Source organism: Syngnathus scovelli, chromosome 13, assembly GCF_024217435.2.
Source record: "Syngnathus scovelli strain Florida chromosome 13, RoL_Ssco_1.2, whole genome shotgun sequence".
Taxonomy (NCBI): Eukaryota; Metazoa; Chordata; class Actinopteri; order Syngnathiformes; family Syngnathidae; genus Syngnathus; species Syngnathus scovelli.
In genome coordinates this window covers 13,136,458-13,159,285 of record NC_090859.1, presented here as the reverse complement: position 1 = coordinate 13,159,285, position 22,828 = coordinate 13,136,458, and the positions used below count along the sequence as shown (strand labels likewise).

Sequence of the window (22,828 nt, the reverse complement as noted above, 5' to 3'; positions counted from 1 at the left end):
TGCCTGGTACAATATATTATTATTATAAAAAATTTTTTAGCAGAGCTTATTATGCACTGGAAAATTACCAAGGATGAGTTGTCAAAAGTGTCCCATGTGATTGTTTGGCATGGTGTTGAGGTTGGGGACAAAGTGAGGTCACACTCTCAACTACGTGGCCAGATGTGACATGACACATACTGCCAATTGGGCTGGAGGATTTAACCCACAAAAGCACATCAAACATGTCCAAACTGTTCTTCAAATTTCCAATAATCTGTTTCTCTTCTCGCAACAGGTTCCTCATCAGATGGGCGCACTGACCTTCTACCGATACGAGCAGCCGATTGTAGACTACTGCCAAGCCCACCAACCCCTGCGGCTAAACATGGGCTACGAGGGCCCCCCTCAAGGTCTTGAGGGCCTGGAAGACCTGGGGCCTTGCGAGAGGGGGACTATACAGACAGTGGCGCTCCCGGCCGTGCCCACCGCCGCCGTCATCGGGCCCTCTGTACCGGGGCCTCGTTCTCCTCCTCCGTCGGCGCTCAGGCCGACCGCCGAAGGTCCCGGCGCCGGCGGACTTCCCTCCGAGCGCACCGGCACGCTTAAATTTGGACGCTAGTGAGCCGGTGATGAATTGTGACTTGGAAATAATGGGGCAGCTGAGCTGGTTATCGACCTTGGGTTTGGATCACGAGTATGCCGAAATGTTTTGGTATCAACACACACAATCTGAGCAAATACAGACGTGGATTTTTTTCTTTTTTACGGAATGGGCAGAGATGTAAAATGGAATTTTATTTATATTTATTTCACTATTTCGACAACATGGGTTGTGCTTTTGGAAATTTCTGCCAGCGCATGTATTGGGACGGAAAGGAGGGCTCACACAAAATGATTTTTTGAAGAACAGGGTGTTTAACTGTGATTGCGTGGATAATTTACATTCAGCAAAAGATTACAAAAAATACTTCAACTGTATTTGCTTTGACTTTTAATTTTGGATTTGGAATCTAATTAATAACATCAATACACATATCAAACCAAAGATTTGTTTTTCCATTGAACTGGATATTAATTGTGGGCATTCTTAAATATCAAGCGTATTTAATAACGTCCATTCTTAGATACTCAATGTCTGAGGTTTTGTTTCGAACAAATTGGAATTGTGATGAGATAATTGAGTCGGTCCTCGAACTCCAAACCGGGCATGCTCCATTGTTATCTTTTAAAAGACGAGCAGAAATTCATACACTCAATTTACCAAAACTAAAAGCAAAATAATGTATTGTACATACTCTACCCTTGAAGAGGTCCACTGACCACTCTCACTGCCCCATTTGGAATCACGTCGGATCACATGAGGAAAATCAGGAGAGCATCATCTCCCCGACATCGCTGCCCACAACAGAGCGAAGCCTCGTGGGGGACATGTTGAATCATCACGTTGACGCCGGCTCGGCCTGAGGATGAACCCGCTGGGCTGAATTGGGAATAATGCCCGACATCTCCCTCTTGTCCCATGCGTGACATCACGGCTCTCTGTAAACTTTTGGGCAAACACGCCAAGCATTGCAATTGACTGGCTTACAGAAAGACTCAAAGCAAGCAATGCACAGGGATCCTTTTATTTCCACATGCAAGTGACGATCGACCCCGAAAGGATCGGAACGTTTAACTGAACAAATTTGACCAACATTTTCCACATGGACTGGTCATCAAGATAAGAACCTGGGTAATTATTTATCTTTTCTTTTCGTCGGTTGTCATGAACAAAAGAGACCCTTTTTTTTTTTTTGCGGTGTGCAATGATGATGTCAAGACATTCTATAGCCGAGGTGAAAATCAAATAGAACTTATTTATCATGTAAATAGAAAAATCTTTTAAAGATGGCAAGAAAATATGACTTTCTGCTGAAACGTGAACAAAAAGAGGAGCCTTATGTGTTATAAACTTCAAACTGGTTTCAGTGATTCATATTTTTCTATTTGCTCCCGTATTCAAACCCAAAGTGGTTTCCATCATCCGATCATCTCCCAAAGCTACACGATGGAAGAAAGTTTCAGAGCCCCATTGTGACCATGTGTCTCATCTCAGTGGCCATATGCAGCGACTCAATATTTTTTTTTTCATGTCATTCTTTTGCGTTTTAACAAACCCCCGAAACATTCACAAGAACTTGGCAATGCAACAAAAAAATAATGTACAGTACATTGCATTAAAAATGCGCTTAGTCCAATTGCTTCTTAGTGCTGGTGGAGTTTCCTTTGTAAAAGCGATATATTTAAAATAAGGGCCCGTTTTCAATTCTGTCCATTTTTGTCCATGCAGTATATACTGTCTGCCTTGCTCTTGACCTGGAGATACCTGATTAACGAGTTATCTGTGCATGCTAATACCTTGTTAGTGGAAATTGACCGTGCAGGACATATCTGTCGATAGTTGGGAGCTGGATTGTTTTCGAGGACCTGCTCCGAGGTAGTACTCACTGTTTGGCTTAGCTTGTCACATACTGGACCTTAGTGGTTGGAATTGCGGTATCACTTTGAATTGCTCTGCGGTAATGTTAGCGGCCATGCTTTGCCAGCATTTTGTTCTGAGCTAAACGTCAGCATGGTAACCAAAAAAAAAAAAAAAAAGGCTGCAGTGTTCTCCAGGTTAGTTTTTGTAGTGTTTTGACCAGCAATTGTCCGTAAATCCCCAACGCTAAATTTCCCGGATTTGTTTTTGTCTTGTTTCATTGGACAGTAATGCAAAAATGATTTTAAGGTGCTTAGTGTTTTATTCATGCAAAAATGCATACGGTGACAATTCTAAATTAATAAATCAACATTTACTGACAGGTAAGGAATGTTTATATTGTCTTTCTCTCCTTAGCTTTCTTTGGTCCATGTTCACACCATGGTACCAAACAAGAACCTTTCGAGGGCACCATCTTTTTTTTTTTCTCTATCTTTCTGTTGAATAATTGTCGGGGCCACTAAAATAAAGCAATGACTGCTTTTAATTATTTATTTTCTAGTCATGTTTTATGCATTGCCATTCTTTTCAGTGCCAAGTGATCTAAGTGACCATTGTTGTGTTTTTGCTTCTAGAATACCAATAATTCCGTCCTTGTTCGTACGCTCGTATCTGCACATAAATTTAATTGCTACATCCGTGCCGTTCTCTTCATAGACGTTAGAAATTTGCACAGTCTTCCTGGGAGTAATTATTTTTTATTTTGTTTTCTTATCGTCCATTTTCGGTCACCATTGAGGAGTGGGATGCAAAAAGCGCCGCATGCTTAATGATGCATGTTGGAGCTGAAGTTAAAATGCTGGAGCCCGCAACTCCAATTGGTTTTATTTTCTTCCGTCCAATTTTGGTAGTTTGGAATTCAACAGCAGGCTTCCCACATTCATGCTGGGGATTTTTTTCTTTTTTTAATATATTTTATTTATTTATTTATTTATTTTCTCTCATCTTTTGTTTTTCATCTTTGCTTCCCAGCAAGAACTAAATGCAGCAGATCAGAGGGTAAACAAGAAACACTGTAAATTCCGGTGGACAAATGGATAAGTGCAAGTCCATTTCTTTTGTCACAATGAAAGCTTTTGTTACATCCCTGAACGACCCAGACAGGTTTATTCCGAGTCTACTTAAAGGTTACAAACTGCTTGGCGTCGGCCCACGGCTGAGCACACCTACTGTACGGCGAACGAAGCGTATTTTTGAATTGCCTGCATTCCGCAACCTATTTAAATAGATGCATGCTCACATCCAAACAATTGCAGAGAAGCTCGCATCTATTGTAAAATGTTTACCGCACTAAAGGAGTGCACGCACTCTAATCATACTTAACCGTACTACAGCTTTTGGTGCGCCCATCAATTTGAGCTCACCGAAGGCAATCTTTGACGCTTCAGTAATTTCTAATCCATTACCTAATAAATAGATTTGAGAAATTAATTCCTCAGTCAAATACGGATTTGCAGCTTTTCCTGCTCTGCTTTCTCATCCACCAACCAATGCTTCACTTTTCCCACACTGGGGTCTTTTTCCTCATTTTATTTTCGTCGTATTTGATGAATATTATCAGATAGATATTCTCTGCATGGGCCTACATCATCTCTCCATCCCTTTTGGCCAATGTCACTAGCGCTCATGCTCACTCCCGCCCGCTCCCCATTGATTGTTATTGTCCGATGCTGTTCCACATTAGCACGAGGTCTTTAACCTGTGACTCATATTGTCCCGACACTGTTTTTCTGCCATTGCTCATGTCAGGGGGCACACGGAACAGCAAGACGTGGTCATTAACCTTTGCCGGGGGGGGGGGGAGACACTTTTTCATTTGCCTGACAGAACCCGTTTACGCCCCTAATTGTATTTAATGTGATGTCACCTAAGATGGTGAGGTTTGAATTTAAATAAGCGGGATTTTTATTCCTGGATTTGATGTGTGGTGGCAGTGGAAAGGGAAAGCAGAGGGGAGCTGACAGAAAGCAATATTGGAAGACGTCTTTGTTCTCATGCAAGCTTAAAGCACTTTCCCTTTATTTCCAAGCCTCCTACTGTAAATGTGCAAAACAACGGAATCCCCCGCTGTCTCCCTCCCATCTAATTTCTGCAGAGCGTCAATTTCCGTAGGGTGTAAATATGTGCTGCATTGTTTTCTTTGGTAGTTGCTTTGTTTTTGGTTTTTTTCCACTCTCATTTGGACTTTTTTTTGCTTTTATTGTACTCAGACCTAAAGCATTTTTTTGTGGAGATCTGGTCCAAGTGCAAACATATGGCTCTTTGAGTAAATTATTGTCAGAAAATGTTTTGTAAAAATTTTGATGATGATTAAAAAAAAAAAATAAACATATGAGATGGAAACTGTGGTGTTTTCTTTCGCCAATGTATAATTATGCATTTTTATGTGTCAAGGGTTTATTTGCTGTTTTCCATTTTAGGGAAGGTAAATCTTGTTTTTGTCATTCCGTGCTGTAATTGTCGTTATTTCCATGACAAACTGTGCTATGCTACATGCTGAGCCATTGCCCCCGGGCTCCTCAACAAAACTACACAACCAAACAATATGAAGTTTTTGTGTCTTTGCTGCTTCGCATCTGTTCAGGTTACACAACTAAAATATTCACCGACTTGCATATAAAACCAAAACTAATTGATTTTTATCGGAAGGCAACCAAACGTGTTTGAGATGTCCTCAGAGAACCTACACCGCCTTTTCAATCTCGTATTTTTTAGTCCAGATACGGCATAAAAAGAACATTTCTTCCACATTTGTTGCTCTCAATGGATGGCCGAAGAGAGGCTTTCCCTTCGGCGCTTTTCCTTTGACACTTTGCACCGTGCCTTCCCGTTTGACCCGAAAAGGAGCAGTCAAGATTTAAAAATAGTTTGCATTTTACGCTTCATATCAGCCTTTGTGTGTTAAACTTTTGTATGACCTTCCTTTGCGTGTTGTGTAGCACGTATGGCAAAGGCTCCAAAGTAAAATGAGTTTGTCATGGTTGTGTTACTCTTGTGTGCATGGCAGGTCTTTTTTTTTTTTTTTTTTTTTTTTTTTCCTCCTGGCAAGTCAGGCATGTGGGCGCGGCCGCAAGCTGACAAGGCACACCAGGCTTCATTGAGCAATCGGCTTCTCTATAAAAGACCTGCAAGCAAGCGGGCAAGATTTGGCGAGATGATTTCATTTTGGTTGGTAGTACAGCACAATCTGGTATTTTTATTTTTTTTACCCAGTGTTAGTAATCTGTTTTGCACTGGAGAATTTTAGTTCTCCGACAAAATCCTCCAGCAAACCAGCCCTTTTTTTTTTTTTAAATGAACTGTTATCAATCATTTTTCCACCTGTCTCCGCCCGTGCCCTTTAGCGTCAAGACAAAGCAAGAGTCTCCTATAGCTGCTTTAAGGTATATATATATATGTGCAGTATGACCTTGATTTCTAATTAAGTTTGCTGAATTGCAATGAGAAGTGAATTTTTAAAAGCCACGTGTCAGAGGTCAGCTTTAAAATGAGGCTGGGCTCATATTTCTTCATTCCTTTTTATGCTTGACATTCACACATATCTATATAAATCATTCATTTGTATTCAAATTGTCTGATATGCTAATAAGCCTTCTTTCAAGGACGTGAATGACGGAAGCAAAATTTGTAAATATATAGTTACGAGTTGAATTGCCGCATGCACATTTAATATCATTAATACATTTAAATCTTTCCCTTTGATCAACATTTGAAAGTGTGTCACTAGGCTGTCGGGGTTCCACTTTTGCTTTTCTCGTGGGTATTTAGGCCGATGCTGAGAGAGCGAAAAATCAGGTTTCATTGATGTGTAAAACATTCCGAATTCTTTTGTGAAGTGTCATCTACGTCTTGATGAAAAATAAATAGCATACAGTTCACATTATAAGGCAAAAATCTTGGAGATATCTCGAAAGAATTCCCTTCCCCAATTGTCCTCCTGATGTCCATGTTTCCGTTTCCTCTCATCTTACCGTTGGGGGAGAAAAAAAAAAAAAACGGGTTTTCCAGAAATACATGAGCTCAATGCAAGAAATAGATCCATTGAAGAACTTGTCTTTGAAAGTTTGCCGACTGTTATTTTTGGTAAAGTTCTTGTTTGCATGAAGGCTCTTGCTAACTCACAAAAAACTGAGTCAAGCCTCTCGAGACGAACGAGATCCCGTTTTCACCACCATTTAAAAAAAAGCTGCAAAACTCAAACTGAACCTCGTTAAGGAGTTTTTTGTTTTACAAAATGATTTCAAAAGATGGTGGAACGCATTTCAATCTGCATGGAGGCTTTAACACAATGCTTCCATGACATTGGGGGGGAGCGGAGCCCCGTTTTGAAGGTTGATCACCTGTGCCAAGAATCTTTTTTGTATCACGCTGCCTCAATCACAGGAAAGTACAAGAGGTAGGGGGAGGAAATTGACTGTGGGGAAGGAAATTAAGCATTCCATGCACAAGATACCTGCCGCTGCTTAATTACAGAATCAGTGTCTTAATTACCGCCTGTCATCAGCCAACAGAACTGACTGTCCTTTTTCCTTTGACTTTATTATCTCAAACATCACCTGAAACAACAGATCAGAAGGAATCTTTAGGGGACAGTTGAGAAAATATTCTGTCAATCTCTATTACTTGATAAATATTAACTCTTGACGGACTGCAGTTGGCTTCGTGCGGGTTTTTGTGAGATAAACAGATTTTTTTTTCACTAAATGATCTGTGATTGCGGATCCAGAGATGTCAAATCCTGGTCCAGAAAGTCGAAACCCTTCCAGTTTCTAATCAACCGAGTAAACAAGTTTAGCATCTGTGGCTAAAGCCAAATTTTGGCAGAGTTTGTGACCTCATTTAGCACCTGTGGCTAAAACCAAGCTTTGGCTGGGTTTTTTGTTTTCTTGACCTGGATTTGACCTAGCACTTGTGGCTAAACCCAAACTGTGGTTGGATTTTGACTTTCTCGACCTGGATTTGTCGTCGCTGGACTTGACAGTGAGCATTTTTCTAAGCCAAGATTCAAGAATTTTTATTCGCCATGTTTGAGCGTGCCAAAGAAGGAACTTCGGTAAATCACAGCCTCTGTTCAACATTTAGGTGACCAACAACACTCAGGACGTGTGAAAAAAGACAAATATTCTCAAACATCCCCTGATCTTAAACTCAAAACCCCAACTAGGGGAAATGAGAAACCTTGAGAAGACACCACAGATGGGAGGAACCCTTCTTCTAGGATGACCAGGCTGCAATGGATGCAGAGAGGACACACAGGAATTTCCAGTCATGCTAAAAAATAATTAACAAACCATCAACATCAGTACGTCATGATGCCGTTTAATCCTCCCCCGCCGAACTTGAACGTTGGCATGCTGTCGTGAGAGCAAGTCGAACACCTGTTTGTGTCCAAAAGACAGAACAGAGTCACGGGACATCACTCCGGGTCCAACACCACGTTGTAAATTGTATGCAGTTTTCTGCTATGTCAATGGATTGAGCTAATTAGTACAAAACAGGTGTTAATTAATCGAGGTGAGAGGCTATCAGTTTGTTTCCGATCCATAGCGACTTGTCTCATGGTGCGCCAACTCTTTGATCTCCCCTGCAGGCCTGAACGCGCCACTAGACTTGTCATTTCCAATCGGGATGTTTTAAAAGATTCCTCAAAGGTGTCCCTCTTGTTAAGCCTCGGTGAACTCGGATGAATGGAACGAGTTCAAATCGGTGCAATGTGTTTCTTTTTTCCGCCGCCTTCTGTCTGGTGCTTTTCTTTTCGGAAGTTTTGAAGCTGCCAACATGAAGCAACACCTGCTGAGTTAGGACACCGAGGGAAATAGCAACAAATTGTCGTTGTTTTCTGTCGCTTTGGAAGTAAAGCAAATTAAATGATGTCCTGTTGGTTGCCGTTAACGTTTGATAAAGGAGGCAACCGAGCAAGTGGATTATAAACAAGCGGAATGTTCGACAAGCGACACAAATGTGTTAAGGCGCTTCATCAAATGACGGTAGAACGATTTCGTGGTAAATTTGTCCAGTCAGTCGTCAAATCGGGGTTTATTAGGAAAGCATTATCCCATAATTTGCTGAGGTATGCAAAAAAATTTTGATTTACATTAACAGCTGACTGCTTTGGGGATTTGTATTTCAATTCACATGCTAACATTTGATATTCATTTGCCATCTCTACAGAGAAATACTATAATTTATGTTGAGAAAAGAGTGCAGAGGAGACGAGGCCAAGTTGAAATGTTATCAAATGAATTGAAAGGTAATGATAGAAAGGGAGGCCTTGAAAAATGAGAGATGAGGAGTTCATTTTCATTATAGTCGCATTTATTTAATCTTATATCTACTGTTGGTGTATACCAAAGCCAAGTAACTTTATTTCATCAACTTTTTGTTTACCTCAAGGACTTAGCATGCCTTGACATTTTATTCTGATTTATTTGAAGGCATCTTACTGTGTGAATATGCATGGCAAATTGATTATTGGTGACTCCATTTTCCTGGCATCTAATTTGCTTCCCAGCAGTGCTTCAAGAATCTTGCAGCCGTGAATCATGTGCAAAGCTTTTGTTTAGTGTGATGAAAGATGGTTGAGCGAGGTGCTGGGTTGAGTTGAAGAATTTTCAAAACAACATGGATTAGAGAAGGCACATTTGCATTTCAACAAAATACTCCCTTATGGGGAATTCTTGCTGCTTACATGCTATGGGTGCACACATGAGATGAATAATGCGTGTTGGGATTGGAGGACATGAATGGGAAAAAAAAAAAGATCAGCTCATCACAGCTGGTGGTCTTATTTAGAATTAACCTGGCAAGGATTTGAAAATAAAGACACAAATCTCTCATGTAACATGCTGCGGAAATGTTATGGCAGAAATTGATAATTGTTAATACCGTATTTTCCGCACTATAAGGCACACCTAAAAACCTCCAATTTTCTCAAAAGTCGACTGCGCCTTATAATCCGGTGCGCCTTATAGTGCGGAAAATACGGTATATGATGTGTAGTGCCGGTTGGAGGTTGAAGATTGGCTTCACCAAAGTGCGTCAAAGACTTTGTGTGACGAATTGCACCTAGCACACTTTGCTACACGAACTTTTATTTTGTGGGCTTGCAATAAGATGAACACATCGCAATTCCCACCCTGATCCATTCATAAACACTATACTGAAACTTTAGAAGGAAAACAATGACAATATAGCCCTAGCAAAGACGTAAACAATAACTCCACATCGCCCCGATATTTGTATATTTGAGTCGATGGAGTATTACTAAATAAATATATAAATCCCCCAAAGCTAACATCAATGACAAACAAGAAGCCGGCGAAGGAAGGGAGGTCTGTTGGGTCAGTCGCTTAGCGTCTTTCAGCGCGTGTGTGATAGACTAACTCTGGGAAATAAATAACATGAATTCCTATCTATCACTCTGCCTTCTTTCCCACTTCCTCTCTTACGCTGCAAAGATCAGAGACTGCTGAGCCAAGGGGAAAAAGATTCCATCAATCTTTGCTTGTCCCTGACAGTCACGTTCACCTGTCAAAGTTGCGCAGCGCTCGGTGAAATGCGGTTCCTTCCTGCCAAAGCCTTGACTTTTGCCCCTGAAATATTGTCTTTCTATATTGTAAATTCTATTTAACGGGTTGCTGTGGTGCCCTAGAAGGCCTTTGCGCATAATGTCAGTTCATGACCTTCATTATTAGTTTTTTTCTTCAATTTTTTCCCCTGATTAATGTGGGTGGCCAAAAATAGTGACATTGGAAGTACTCACAATCATATATTCTTTATCCTCTGCAAAACACGACGATATTAGTGCTGTACTGACGAGCTGAGAGAGTTGAATGAACAGTTTATCCATCTTAAAAAATATATAAAAGTGGACACACCAGAAGTAGCAGTACCATGGCCATTCAGTTGAGATGGTGTGAAGAAAAACCTTTTATTATGAATTATTTTATTTTTATGACGCTAACACCGCAACATACAGGCAAATTCTCATTATGTGACGATTTGACACATGGCAAATGAACTATATAATGGCGTGGAAGTCAACGGCAATATAGTCTTCCACCCCTTAAAGCTAGAATCTATCAGTTCTCATTATTCTGAAATGATTTTGCCCGATGCTAACCACTAAGCTTGAATATCCCCCTCCTATCTTTGCTCAGCTTTATTTTCCCCATTTCTATGTTGGGAATATGATTGCAGATATTGCCTATGGTGGTCTTTCTAATTATAGAAAGTTCTCTGAGTTTGGCTGTAAGCCTGAAGGATCAACATTATCATTGTGGGCCAAGATAGGAGCTGCCCAGAAGCTTGTCCCCGGAGGCTGCTTAATGAGAAGATGGAGACAAGGAAGAAGAATTGAAGCACCTGAAAGCCAACTGTTTCCAGAGTGTAGCAGAAAGGCCTGAAGTCATCGTGTTGACATGACCACGGGGCCTCTCCAGACAATATCATGACCTCACGCTACCTCCAGGACAGACGGGAGCGTCGTTTATCCAATACATTAGTCCTAAAGCCAAAGTTGGGGTGACTTAACACGAGATGACTCCACAGCTAAGGGACGATTCCCGAGGTTACGTGCTTCGTCAGAGAGGAGACTGGCCTTTGTGTTGTTAACATGACAAGACACATAGTCACCTCTGGAATTACACCGAGTGTATCATGCTTGCTTCTATGGCGTATCATAATTCAAGAACGGGATTAGTCAGGAGTTGGTAAAATGCTCATCTCTCTGTCTCTCTCGCCGGAAGGCCAGCAGCTTTTGCCGCTAAGTGTTTTTGTGTATCCTGCAAGGCACAAATGGGGGCGTTTAACCTTGAATTTATTGCAAAGCAGTTGCGCAATATGTAATTCACTCGCGTTTAAAAGGAGGATGGAAGTCACACTGTAATCACGTGTTGACAATTTGAAATATATATTTTTTAATTGTTAATATATTGTCACTGTGGCATTTTGTAGCCCTGAATAAAAAATAAATAACTGTTTTTAATTATTGACAGCATGCGTCACACAGTTTTTTTTAAACATCGCCAAACTTCGTCAACAAATGTAAGCCGATGTGGTCTTGTATGGAGGAGAAAAAAAAAAGTGACATCCATGCCCTTGGTGGCCTGTGAGGTTAGGAGTTAGTCAAAAAGCAAAATATGAGGCTATTTTAAAAAATTAAAAAAAGAAAGCGAGAGAAAAATGCAACTTGTGAAAAAGCTCTCAGGATAAATTGACTTCAAACTAGCCTTGTGACTCATTGCTCATTCAGCAATGTTTGGCTGAATAATATTAGAGAAAAGAAACATTTTTCTCATTTTTATAATATTGATAAAAATGTGTTCACATTCACATGCAGAGGAGAAAAAAAATCTTTTCAGTCCGCTAGAGAAGATTCTATAAAAGTGGCCAATTTCCTGTATCCACTTTTGCTATTGAAACATTATAAAACCTCCCATTTGGGACAAATATTTTGTTTATCTTCATTTCTTTTGCTGTCATATTTTTTTCAATGTGCAATAAATCTGAAGGCTTTTTGAGTTATTTTATAAATGTAAAATAACAGTGTCTTCACAGCAATAAAATTGAGATTACATACTGTAATGGTCCCCCATGCAACCCACTAATCCCCGATGATGGGATTAGCGAAACCCGGTCGAGATTGTTTAAATGTGAAATGAGCCAGGGAGGATTGAGACTGCAGTATTTTCCTTTCTCACTGGATAAGTCGCGGCATCTTCACGTCAAAGCGTGTTGGCCAAACACCACTCGAGGTTGAATCGGAGATCACAACACCCAGCACTTGGACAAATGTTTGTCTTTTCCGTTGGGACGCTCATCGTATAAAAGTGAATTGCCTAATTGCCGAGCAGCTCTGAGCTCTTGGATGTTTGTGCTCTTGTTCTGGCCAATGAGTGTGTTTGCAAACTATTTGATGTATTTGGTAGTTGCCAACTCTGCGGAATGATTACGAAACAATTTCCATGGGATGTTTGAATAGGATTCAGACAAAAAGAGACAACAACAGAATCTTTTGTACTTATTCGTGTCCGGCGCCAGGTAAACTTCCCAGCTCATCTGAGTTCCTGGAATGCAGCACAGAGGCATGAAATTAGGAAAGCAAAAACGTTGCAGAAACTTGTTTCTTTTGGCACGATAGACTGAGCCTCCACAGAGCTGACGGAGGAGAAGTTGGATGTGGAGTCTGGGGAAATATCTCCGGTGGAAATGATACGGGAGGAAAACGCAACCTGTCCTGTTAGCTGCATGGCGAATGGTGGCTCCGTATGTTGTGTGACCAGCTGCCACCTGGTTGGGCGAAAGCAAATAACTGGCAGGCCAGTAATCCAAGCCATCTGGAAATGAGGGCAGGCGAGGGCACCCCAAGAGGAAAGTGGAAAACGGGAACAAAATCGGCCACTGTTGGGGCAGAATGGGAATTGCCCCAATCAACAATCGATCCCATATACAGACAACCATTAAAAGTCACATCGATAACATTGATTTTTATAAACAATTGAACAAAGTGGAATATGGCAACAAAGTTGGCCGTTGTTGGGGCAGAATGGGAATTGCCCCGATCAACAATTGATCCCAGGTTACATATACAGACAATCATTAAAATTATGAGATCAAACTTTTTTTTGTTTTCCTGTTTATTTGGAAGATGTAATCTTAAATGCAACTACTGTATATTATGCCTTTTGAAATCCAGATCAAAGTTTTTTTCTGGCTCATCAAGCCAAACAGATCAAGCTGGAATTCATGCCTAATTCTGTTAGTCCTCTGCTCTCTCCTCAGGGAAAGACAAAAGACAAACATTGGAATCCCTCATCCTGTATGGCACGCTCAAAACGAAACCACAAACGTTTTCACCGTGAAGTTGGGCGATTGCGAGATGCTTTTTGTTGTCATAAGTTCAATGTCTGCCTCGTTTTCCTTCTTTTCGCTGTCTGTTGACTGCCGCTGTGCCTGCAGGACACCAGAGGATGAGGACGGAGGCGGACCTTGACTTCATGCTCCAGTGACTACACGCATTGAGGGATGGCAACAAGAAGGGACGATGTAAGTGGCAGAGGCCAATATATCTTCTTCAGTGCACGCAAACGTGAAAGATGATGCAATGTGTGTATGAGAACGGGTACTAAAACTAATTACAAACTATTAATTTATTTTAATATTTTGAGCCATGAATATAGAACCTGAAATATTAGCGTTACAAATGTGCTTTAGATGAGTCAAAAAAATACATCTGGTTCATGAAGCAAATTTGAAGCTTCATTTTCCACTAGTAGTAAAATGTATTTGGAAAACGTACTAGAGTTGGCATTTGACATATGACAGTTTTAATAATAATAATAATAATAATACATTTTATTTGTAAGGCGCCTTTCAAGGCACTCAAGGTCGCCATATAGAGATAAAATAGCATGCATAATTAAATATAAAAACAGTATAAAAGCAAGGAATTAAAAAAAAGCAAGTTTTGATATTAACCTATCAAAAGCTGAAAACAAGATGTGCGAGGGGGTGGGCATAGGTGAATTTGAAGATTTGTGTGAAAAAATTGAAGCAAAGCATCACCATATTTTTTTTTTTTCTTTTCATAACAGTCGTTGGGTTTGATTTGAGTTTGGGTCAGTCCAGGTTCCTGCTCCATCCCTGACGGATGTCAGCCATCTTTCACTCTCTTCTCCTTTATGTTTCTGCCAACTTGCCACCCCCCTTCACTCTATTGTATGAATATACAGTCCCCTTTTGGGTTTTTATTTTATTTTTTATTTTTCCCAGCCTCCGTCTAACTTCTCTCTGTCAGCCCCTATTAAATCAGAGAGATTGTAGGTGTCTCCTCTGAGTGGGAGGATTCACTGCTGCTGCAATGCCTTCCCTCCTCTCAGCTTGACAAACTCCTCTGCACAACTCACCGTACTCTAATTTATCCCTCCATGTTCTTATATGCAAGCAAACCTGGCGGTTCCGCTATTTATCACACGCCCCTACCTCCGCATTAACTGCGAGTCGTGATTAACTGCGAGCGCCGCCGAAAAGTTAATCATTAAACTGACCAGTTTTCATGCAGCGCCTGTGCCGTCATGCAGGTATTACTCAACCAACCAATCTGTGTTTATTTTGAATTCATTTACCTCAGTCGGCTCACATTTGTCGCCAGAGTCTCCATTTAATATATTTGCCTATTACCGCCGCAGTGTTTTCTGCAATATTTTATTTTTTTTTTTTACTCCGACTCTCATCGGCAAACCGGTAGGTGCTATCAGCAAATGGCACCGGCCTCAATGAGCGGTGCTAAAATGACTGAGTAAATTTTGCACAGCTTACACTTGCTCCCAAGATGGTGGTTAAAGCAGGGGAAGGGGAAAAAAAAGGAAAAAATGTTGACCTATGTGAGGCCTCCGTACTGTATATATCAGCCCGAGCAGCATGCAGGAAATAATCCCCGGAGTTTTGAATTATTATGTGTCGGGAGGTCCTTAAATGGATTTTCTTGGAAGCAATGCAAAGCCATAGAGCCAGGAAATCAGGCTATTTTGCTGTGGTGGTGTTTTTTCCCCCATTCTTGTATTGATTTTAATATTACCTAGACTTCTATAATCCCACTTATACAATTAGATTTATCTTCGCTCTTCTATCGAAGCCCAACCGTAGTGATTAATTGAGTCTCCATTGACAGGCCTCAATCAATTTATATAAAAGATGGTGTTCCAACCGCACCAAATCTAGAAACTGCGTTCCTGGGAAAAAAAAAAAAAGGATATAACATAACGGTGATGGATGACAATGATATCTGGCCTTTTAAGATGGCAAAAGTAAACAATCTCCTTGGGAAAAAGAAACGGTGACATTTCCTGCCTTTCTTTTTTTTTTTTTTCATTTCCGTTGTGTTGAAAGAAAACATACTCTTTCTGCTCTGTCCTCTCAAGCTCTCAAAGGTCAGCCTGGACAACAGCCAAGTGCTCTAATTATGTTTTACTTGGGGGGTGGTTGTCCAGGGAGCCGCATTGGCGCAATAAAGATTTTGGTGCGTATGAAGGTGAAGGTTCAGTCTAAAAATTGCTTCCATTTCATCGAGAGAGATTTGACCCTCCCAAGACAGACGCTTGTTTAGAAGTTGCTGATTGCTCTTATTTTGCGCTTTATTGCTTCGCTCGCTTACACTTTTACTGTGACACTTAAGGCGTGACAAAACAGGAGGTGACATTTTGATGCATCGAAATACCCCTTGTCATTTTACCGAGTGACAGCGGACAAGAACGGGAATCAATAAGGGAGTCTTGAAAAGTGGGCTCAAAAAACTAAAGACAGCTTTTAGTTTAATTTTGATTTGCTGGGGAAATTAAAGAAAACATCGGCCTTGATTTTAATGCATAGTTAAATTTCAGAAGTTGTGGTTGACGTTACAAAACTGTACACATCTATTCATTCGGTTCCAAGATGAAGGTGACCCTTGTTGGAGCAGGTATCTCGCTCTCAACTCCTTTTCAACTGCTGCCTTTGCTTGCCATCAGAAAGCCCCGACTGAAAACCACTTTTCTAAATTGCTACCATTTAATGGAACACCTTGACCTGTCTTCCTCTCCCAGCCAAATATAAATAAAGAAATTGGTAGTTGAAAGGCCTTCCAACTTAGTGGAGATGCCTGAAGAATGAAGAAGAAAAAAAAAAAAAAAAAAAAAAAGGAAGCAATCAAGCATCACTTTTGCACGGCTTCCTGACAGACACTTTTCTTTAAGAGCTCTCATGTGAGTTAAATACGGCAGCATTTTCTTAATGGACCAATTTAGCACCCTATATATATATATATATATATATATATATATATATGGCCATCATAAGTGATACAATCCTTTTCAACTATGAGCAGTATTAATTTTGTTTACTTTCGAGTCGAGGTTTGGCGGTTTATTGAAATCTGGTGAGAATTTAAATGTAAACCACAAAGCATCGTGCATATTAAATGAAGGCGGCGAGCGATCTAATTAGTGGTGACTGCTGGCCTGAGTGACAACTTGTTTGTGCAGTGTGTCGATAAAGGGGAGGATGTTTGCCAAAAGCAAAAGAAATGGACAAAATAGTTTTTCTTGGAGCTTAGTGGCTGAAGCCAAGCTGGTCGTTTATGGAATTAACTGAACTAAAACTGGCGTGGTACTTAATTAGCACTGATTTGCATAATTGGTGGCGTGGAAAACACAATCTGGGTTTTTTTTTCTGAAAGAAAACAAATTGAAACCATATGAATCAAATCTTAAATTGAGTTCAAAGATGATTCATCTCTTACATTTTGCTGTTTTGGTTATTGAAACCGACGAGATTAATTGCAACGGCATTTGTTTCACCTCTCACCGGTCAGTCACTACATGATCTGTAAGAGTTGGCGGGTGAGGAAAAAAAAAAAATTGGATTACACATCCATCTGCACCCGAGGAGAGCTTTTGATCCTGGCAGGAACCCCACTTACCTGCAGGCTCGACTTAGAAGTTCAACTTAAAGCATGCTGAGGACGTGTAGCACATCTGAGCCTTCAATCGGGCCAAGGAAAAACTGTTTGAAGACGTTTACATCATAGCACTGGTGGAATCACGGGTGATGTTTTGGAGTTGGGTGATTATTTAATTAACAGTGGATTTTTTTCTTGGATTGGAATTTTATTTTATTATTGTATTTTTAGTTTTTATTATTTATTGGAATTTTATTTTTTTAATTGTGTTTTTATCGTATTTCATTATTTTTAATGATTAATTTTATTGTTTTATATTTATTCTATTTATTGATTTTTTTTTCTACTATAATAATCGTACAGGGAAGATCTCAAAGTGCCCTTGTTATGAAATGTAAAAACAATAATCAAGTTAGCACAATGCCTGCTGAATGAATGTGCGACTAACAGCAAGATGGAGGGGAAAAAAAAAAATACACCGCCTGTCTGATAAGACCAAAATCAATAGCAAGCCTCTTTTCATTATTGTTGTCCTCGCTCGGTCTCATCCACCAATGCCTATCTGGTTAGCGCCAAATAATCCTTCACAGGATGGCATCTTTCTGAGAACCAGCCTATCGGACTAATGGATTACTGCTGGTTATTGAAGACACAGCAGATAAGAAAAGTCTTTTGTCAATATTGAATACATAAAAAAAACAGAAGAGACGAAAGCCCGCAAACTGAAATTATATCTTTTATGCTGCGATTGCTACAGCAACAAATTAACGCGTCCAATTCCTTGCTATGTTTTTAGCAGGCACATTAACCGAACCAGACTTTCCCCGTGTGTCTGATAGATGGAGCAGGAAATGGATCACTTGCTTTGATTAAAGTGCCGCGCTTGGCTGGCTTTCCACATCATAATCTAAGAATGGATTACACTGCAGTAATGTGGGTCACAATATTTAGCAGCGGTGAAGGCACCAACACGGATACTCAGGATGGGGGGGATCCAACCAGAATTTGAGAATTCCCCTCTCCAACCAATCATTTGTAAAGATGGATAGAGACAACTGTTTTGAATTATTGAACCAGGGAGGAGCGTTAAAGTCCAGCGTGCCGTGAAACCAACCTCCACCCAATGATCAAGGTGACCGGTACCGCCCCATTCCCATGACACACTTCTTCTCCCTCTGATGGATTGACCGTGCGTCGGACAAGGACTTCACGAAGTCACCCGTGACAAAGCCCCTGAAACTTTTGTCTCCAGATTACAAGTTTTGCTTCAGTATCTTCTGGCATCGCTTGTAAAGCGGGGTTGTTCTTTTGCTAGCTCCTTAGAGTCATTCATCAAGATTGCCTCATGCTAATGAATCCTTGCACAATTTTTTTCCCCCTCTTTAATGATCCCCCTTGTTTCCCTCGCTTATCACTATCTCCCATACTCCTTTCATTTACAGAAGGCAGCCTTTCATATACGTAACGGATAAATGAAATGCGCCTGTAACGTTTTCATCCCATCATGTTCCTCCTTATCTCTCCGCCTTCTTTTTTGCTCGCTAGCCTACTTGTGATTGAGTGGATGAGCCCAAGAGCCGCAGGACGGTGCTAAACTCCTACACTAAACTGCATTGTACACGCCGGTTTCCATTTAGAGGATGAGTTATAGATTTTTTTTTTTGCAGCAGCATCAAATGCAGAGGGGGAATGTGAGAAAGCTGGGGAAAAAAATATAACATACCTGAGCTTGAGAGTTAATTAGAGGTTGCAACTTTTCATGCTCTGCTGGGACGTATTGATTTTAGTTTTTCAGAGACAAACACGTGAGGGACATATAGGATTAGAAAAATGATTGAAGTCTATGAAGCAATTGGAAAGCTTTTTAGGTCTTTTGTTGTAATATCGTCTCAGGAGCTATTTTCAGTTCTGAGCTTGAGACTCGGATCGACTCACCCGCAATCCTGATGAGGATCAATCAAAGAAGTATCACGAATTATTTTGCCGTATCTTCTATTTGTATTCTTCCAATTCATCCTCCATCTATTTTTTATGACTTAAAATTAGAATAACATTAATCACAATCCATTCCAATACACCCGAGACAATGTTTGTGCTTGCTGTATATTAAAGAGACAAATAGATTTATCTTCCACAACCACTCTGACCTCAATACATCTGCGCCTTAAAAAATTACCGCAACATTTTTCGGTTTCTAAGACGACAATGTATTTATAGCAAGAGTATTTAAGTCATGTCAGTCGAAGCCAAGTCAGCCGGGATAGTTTTACGAGTATTCAAATCGCTGAGGATCATCAAGTCAAAGTGCGCAAATCGCGATAACTCCACGATTGCCCGATGATGATTCGAGGATTTACCGCAGCTTTCACATTAAGAAAGCTTCAGTTCCTTTGTCACCCTGACAAGGATAAGCCGTCTAAGAAGCCAAAGGAGGGGAATACATTTATCATCTTTACACAAAATATCTGCTTCTTGATTTATCACTGCGTTTATTTGTGATTAAAATACATCCTCCGACCATATATGAACATTTCAAGTGAATCTTCTTGAACATCTCATCTTTTCCTCCATTGTGTGGTTTTGATTGATAGGATGCTTTGACCCTCGAGTGTCCACATTCCTGGAGTGGATGTAGATGATGATCGATGTTTCAAGTGACTTCTTGCGGCTAATAACCTCTTTTCCCATCGATTTCCCCCGGCCAGATAGCGCTCTTTGTTCTCGTTCAACAAATGAAATCTGTCCCCGGCTGTCCTTTGCTCAACATGTATTCCCCTCAAGTTAGCGCCTCTCAAAGAATATTGCACATGTAGCGGCACAGTTCCTAAGCTAACCTCTTGAATAAGCTCAAGGCAAATGGGATCATTTTTGAGTGTCTCACTTCAAAAGTTTGCCCGTAGGTTTTATTTTTCTGCAGGATACGTTCAAAAGGGCAAAACTTGAAAGGATCCGAGACGGAGCCCTGAGGGGTCTCTCTTTTCACACACAGATCACAAAGACACACTAATTAAAAATTTAAATGGTTAATATTTTTATTATCCAACTTGTAACCTTGTATCAGTTTATGTACAGGTCACACACTTTTATAAATTTAATTAAAAAGTGATAAGACGGCTATTTATTCAGATCATTTTTATGAGCCGCTCTTAACCACATCATTTGGAAGTACCGGTAAGTTAATCAAGTTGATCTCAACATGCTCTTTGCTTGCAGTAGTTTGTGTGATTTAATTTACTGAATGCTTTTTTTTTTTTTAAGGTTTGATTTCGGACTTGCAATTTACTCATATCACGCTTCCTGATGGTGATATCCTTCCAGGACTGTGTTTCTGTGCAAATGTTTCTTCCATCTAATCAAGCAAAACGAATTTCACTCCTGACAGACCATCATTGTAAAATTCCACTTTTGAGTGATTAATTACCCCGTGTTCTGTTTATGCAGATTAAGGACTGCAGGTCTCCCGCTGCTCTCAACTAACAGCTAGTTAACTTTTCATGTAGCTTTTTAATTTTTTTGGGGTAGCAGCTAATAAAAACAATCAATCAAAGAGGACATGAAAGAAGATTTCTCAGATTTGTGACCTAACGAGTAAGCTCAACTTTATAACGGGTCTGTTTTTCAAAAGTTCCATACCTCCGCTATAAAACTTTCCCAAGTCTTTGAATTCCATAATTGAGTTAAAAGAGATGAAGGTCTTCATAAGAGAGGGACATCTGGAATACGAATAAGGTATGATAATTTCCGAGTGTCTAAGTAACATTGAATTGAGTTGATGGATTCTATGTGTGTATTTTACCACTCAGTTCATTTTTATCCAGAACTCCAAATTCATATTTGGGTGTCAGTCCTCGTATTTGATAAGCGCAGATCCTTTAATCATATTCTCTCTGCAAAGTTCTTCTCGCAAACTTTTAATAGCTGGGATTTCTTTCATACAAGAAGAGTTTCTCATTAAATAAATAATAGAATGACTGTGAAAATGTCTGGCACTTTTACGTGTCGCTCGGTGAAAGGCGTACCGTGTTGTGTTAGATACTGCAAGTGAAATAATGCAAATAATGAGGAAATAAGCAAGCGCATAAATAATGCCATCTGGATGAGTGCTAATGAAATTGCATCAAGTAAACCAAGCGCTACTATTTGTCTTAAATGTTAAGCACGTGCTTAATTCGTGAGAACAGTTAATTTGCGAGGGAGGGGGGGGTCGATTGGGGAGACCGAAGCTTGTGAGCTGTGAAACACCAGAAACACGCTTTGTCAATTAGTGCGGCTAAGTAGAACTGATTCCAACGTATTCATCAGAATATGATTTGCTTAACCAGCAGTCATTGCTGTTCACTCTTGGAAACTCTCAAAAGTTCCCTTGCATGCATTACATAAAATTAAAAGAAATAAAATGGCCGACAGAATCTGCCAGTCACTGTGGTCGGCTTTGGTTCTGGGAGTCTTCCATCTGATTACTACTTTTGCAAGTAAAACTTTTCAGCCCAGCAGCTGTGGACTTTTCAAAAATGACGGGTGGAATAAAGTGTGGTGAGTAGTCAATCAATAAAATATGTTCAGCATAGCACACCTCGAATTTTCTGGAAGGAAGACATCCATGCAGGGACCTTTTTAAATAAATTCAGACTCACGATGTCTCTTTTTCAACACTCCAACTCTGCTTCAGGGAATTTATGTTCTGGCGATCATCTGATCCTTGTCACCTGTCAATCAGTCTTCCAAATTTGTTAGGGACACAAAGTAATCGATATTGTCATGTCAAGATTTGTTCAATTTTCATGCTGTCAAAGTGGGAGGTCAGGTCAGCTCACACATTTTGTTGTTGTTCTGAATTGAATTCAAGTCTGGGCATGAAAACGATCTTCTCCTTCTGAAGCCCATTCTGGCTATTTTGCATAGTTGTCATGCTTAAAGGTGAAGCACCGAGCCATATTTTTTTTTCTTCTAACAGATTTGACCGGTTAGAATTACTCTTTGTGAATGGGTGAAATGACTGAGCCTCACTTTTGAGTCAGTTCAAATCTAGTAAATCAGACAAATATAAGAATATATATATATATATCATAAATGTATATATGAATAATATATAATATATATATTAAAAAATACGAATAAAAATATATATATAATACAAAAAATGTATATCATAAATATATAAAAATAATATAAATTATATATAACATAAATGAATATTTAAGCTTATTGTACATCTTGCTATAGTTCAGACACAGAAACTTCCTTCCTGTTCTTTCCTTCTGCTCTCGTTATTCCACTCGACACTTTTTCCATCCGCATTGGCCTCCAGTCGCTCATCCTAAGCACGAACTGGGTCACGTTGACCTCTTCTCTTTCAAGTACGCATCTGAAGTGACCTGACAGGACAGAATACATTTTGTGCAGCCCGGCACTTTCTTTTCATTGCACGGCCTACATTTTGTTTACCATTTTTATCTTCCGGTCTTAAATGGAGTCTTACAGAAACGGCTTTCACTTTAGACGTGAGTGTCATTCTTTTATTTGAGTCTCCGCTTTGATGCTGAGCCATGCAAAAGATAATAGGAGAATAGCAAATTGCTTGACCTCCACGCAGAGAAAGTTCACATTTTCCAACAAATACCCTAAGTTCCGATCTTCTCAATGTCTTATAAACGTAACCAGTCCAAAGATTTAAATCCACGCTTGTTGTAAAAGTAAAGCACGTATTTATTCTTTTTATTTCTTGTCTAATTTGGTTCACTAAGTTTCTGCCTTTTAAAACCAGCACTGTGAAATGAGCCTGTGAAGACACGAGTAAAATTAATTGGGCCAACATGCCAAATGGCTGCAGAAATTATGGAACGATTAGCCAACTTCTACGGTTGTAACCCACAGAATAACCAGATGCTGTCAAA

General features: G+C 40.0%; 2 protein-coding genes across 3 annotated transcripts in view; both read left to right on the top strand.

Moving 5' to 3' along the window:
• LOC125979660 (leucine-rich repeat transmembrane neuronal protein 4) overlaps window positions 1–4,843 on the top strand; it is a 42,547-nt gene extending 37,704 nt beyond the window's left edge. Inside the window, exon 3 of one of the 2 annotated variants that reach the window (XR_007485374.2) lies at window positions 278–422. Coding sequence is in view for 1 of the 2 variants with exons in the window: in XM_049738105.2 (XP_049594062.1) it covers window positions 278–601 (324 nt within the window). In the remaining variant the exon portion in view is untranslated. Of the gene's footprint in view, window positions 1–277 lie in introns of both variants that reach the window. The other variant, XM_049738105.2, reaches the window with a different exon arrangement.
• A 795-nt stretch (window positions 4,844–5,638) lies between these two features.
• The window catches only part of ppp1r3c2a (protein phosphatase 1 regulatory subunit 3C2, duplicate a), a 46,744-nt gene continuing 29,554 nt past the window's right edge, over window positions 5,639–22,828 (top strand). Inside the window, exons 1-2 of the mRNA XM_068652728.1 lie at window positions 5,639–5,883; window positions 13,460–13,546. The gene's annotated coding sequence lies outside the window, so the exon portion shown is untranslated. The remainder of the gene's footprint in view (window positions 5,884–13,459; window positions 13,547–22,828) is intronic.